Here is a 1431-nt window from a genome sequence, read left to right on the forward strand (position 1 = left end):
CCCCCCCCCCCCCCCCCCCCATGCTCCCGCGCGCCAGGCCCTGCATGTGCATAAGCACTTCGGGGAGATGGCCGACGTCCGGAGCGCCTGCCTGGCAACACTGGTGGTGCTGGTCAGCCGCCGGGCCAGGCATACAACCGACACCACCGGCGAGCCCTGGTGGGCGGCCTCGGTCATGCTGAGCGGCTTCCTGCGCTTCTGTGAGCTCCTGCTGCCGGAGGCGGCGGCGATCATTGCCCTGGCCCCGGCGCTGCCACATGCGACCGTGCGGGCGGAGCTTCGCCCCGGCTCACGGTTGCTGGCGGCCCTCGGCCATGCGGCCGATGCGGCGGTGGCCTTCACCGGCGGCAATGCCGGGGCATGGCCGTTGCCTGCGTCGCTCGAGGAATTCGCCGCCTCCTCGCTCCGGCCCCAGTGCCGGCGCTTGGTGGGGCATTTCCTCGCCCACGGCGATCCGCTGGGCTCCTGGACCCTGGCCACGGCGGCGAGCTCCTTTGTCGCGACCTTTGCCGGGGCGGCGACGGGCCCCGCCGCGCCTCCCCCGGCTGCCGATGTGGACATGGCCCACGAGTGAGCCCCTTCCCTGGCCGGGGGAGGGGGCCGTGGCGGCTCGCCCCCATGCATGCAAATGTCCCCCTCCCCTGCCCTGTTGCAGCCACCATCATAGAGACTGCCAGCCGGGGGAGCAACAGCCAGGAGGCGGGGGCGGTCTTTTTCCCTTTGTCCCTCCCCCTGGGAGAATGCATGCCCCGCGTATGGATTGCCTTTGTATGTGTGTGTGTGTGTGTGTTTATTCCTTTTCCGGTCCTCCCCCCAGCCCCCGTGGCCAGGTGGCGAGAGCAGGCTACTCGGCACTTTGCAAGTGCCCTCACGGGAGCGGGGGGGGGGGGGGGGGGGGGGATTGTGCCAAGGGGTGGTGTTTTGTCTTGGGCCCCCGGACGAGGCGGCTCAAATGGGCGGCTCCGGGATGGGCAGGTCCCGCAGGACGTCCTGGAGCTCGGACACCAGGTCCAGCATGGCCTGCTGTGTCTCCCGCTGCTGGCGCTGGGGCCGGGGCGCCGGGCAAAGTCGAGCAGGGGTGCTCCAGGGGGGTCAGAGGCCGGGCCGGCAGGGTGCACATGAAGGGGCATGCTGCGGTGGATGTGCGTGCGGCGATGCGAACCTCGACCTCCAGGCGCGCCTTGCGCTGGGCGATGCGCTCCTCGCGCGAGAGGGTGGACTTTGGCCGGGGGAAGTCAGCCGCGCGGTCGTCATCCTCGTCGGCTCCGGCGAAGACAAACCACTGGCTCGGCTCCGGGGGCACATCCTCAGGTCGCGGGTGACTCCCACCCTCGGTGACATACTCTGAGGGGGCAGACGACACGCGCGGGAGGGGAAATGGACAGCGGGGAGGGCGCGCGCGCGCGTCAGCATGACAGATAGACAGAAAGA

General features: G+C 70.5%; 2 protein-coding genes across 2 annotated transcripts in view; one reads left to right on the forward strand and one right to left on the reverse strand.

Annotated features, from left to right (window-relative positions):
* Nucleotides 1-760, forward strand: part of H696_02032 (hypothetical protein) — a 7356-nt gene extending 6596 nt beyond the window's left edge. The window contains exon 11 of the mRNA XM_009495931.1: nt 38-760. Within this exon, the coding sequence (XP_009494206.1) occupies nt 38-574 (537 nt within the window). The 3' untranslated portion in view covers nt 575-760. The remainder of the gene's footprint in view (nt 1-37) is intronic.
* Nucleotides 761-893: 133 nt separating this feature from the next.
* Nucleotides 894-1431, reverse strand: part of H696_02033 (hypothetical protein) — a gene marked incomplete at its 5' end in the record, with an annotated part of 8735 nt that continues 8197 nt past the window's right edge. The window contains 2 exons of the mRNA XM_009495932.1: nt 894-1044; nt 1163-1344. Coding sequence (XP_009494207.1) covers nt 949-1044; nt 1163-1344 — 278 coding nt within the window. The 3' untranslated portion in view covers nt 894-948. The remainder of the gene's footprint in view (nt 1045-1162; nt 1345-1431) is intronic.

This window comes from Fonticula alba (assembly GCF_000388065.1).
Source record: "Fonticula alba strain ATCC 38817 unplaced genomic scaffold supercont2.3, whole genome shotgun sequence".
Classification (NCBI taxonomy): Eukaryota; order Rotosphaerida; family Fonticulaceae; genus Fonticula; species Fonticula alba.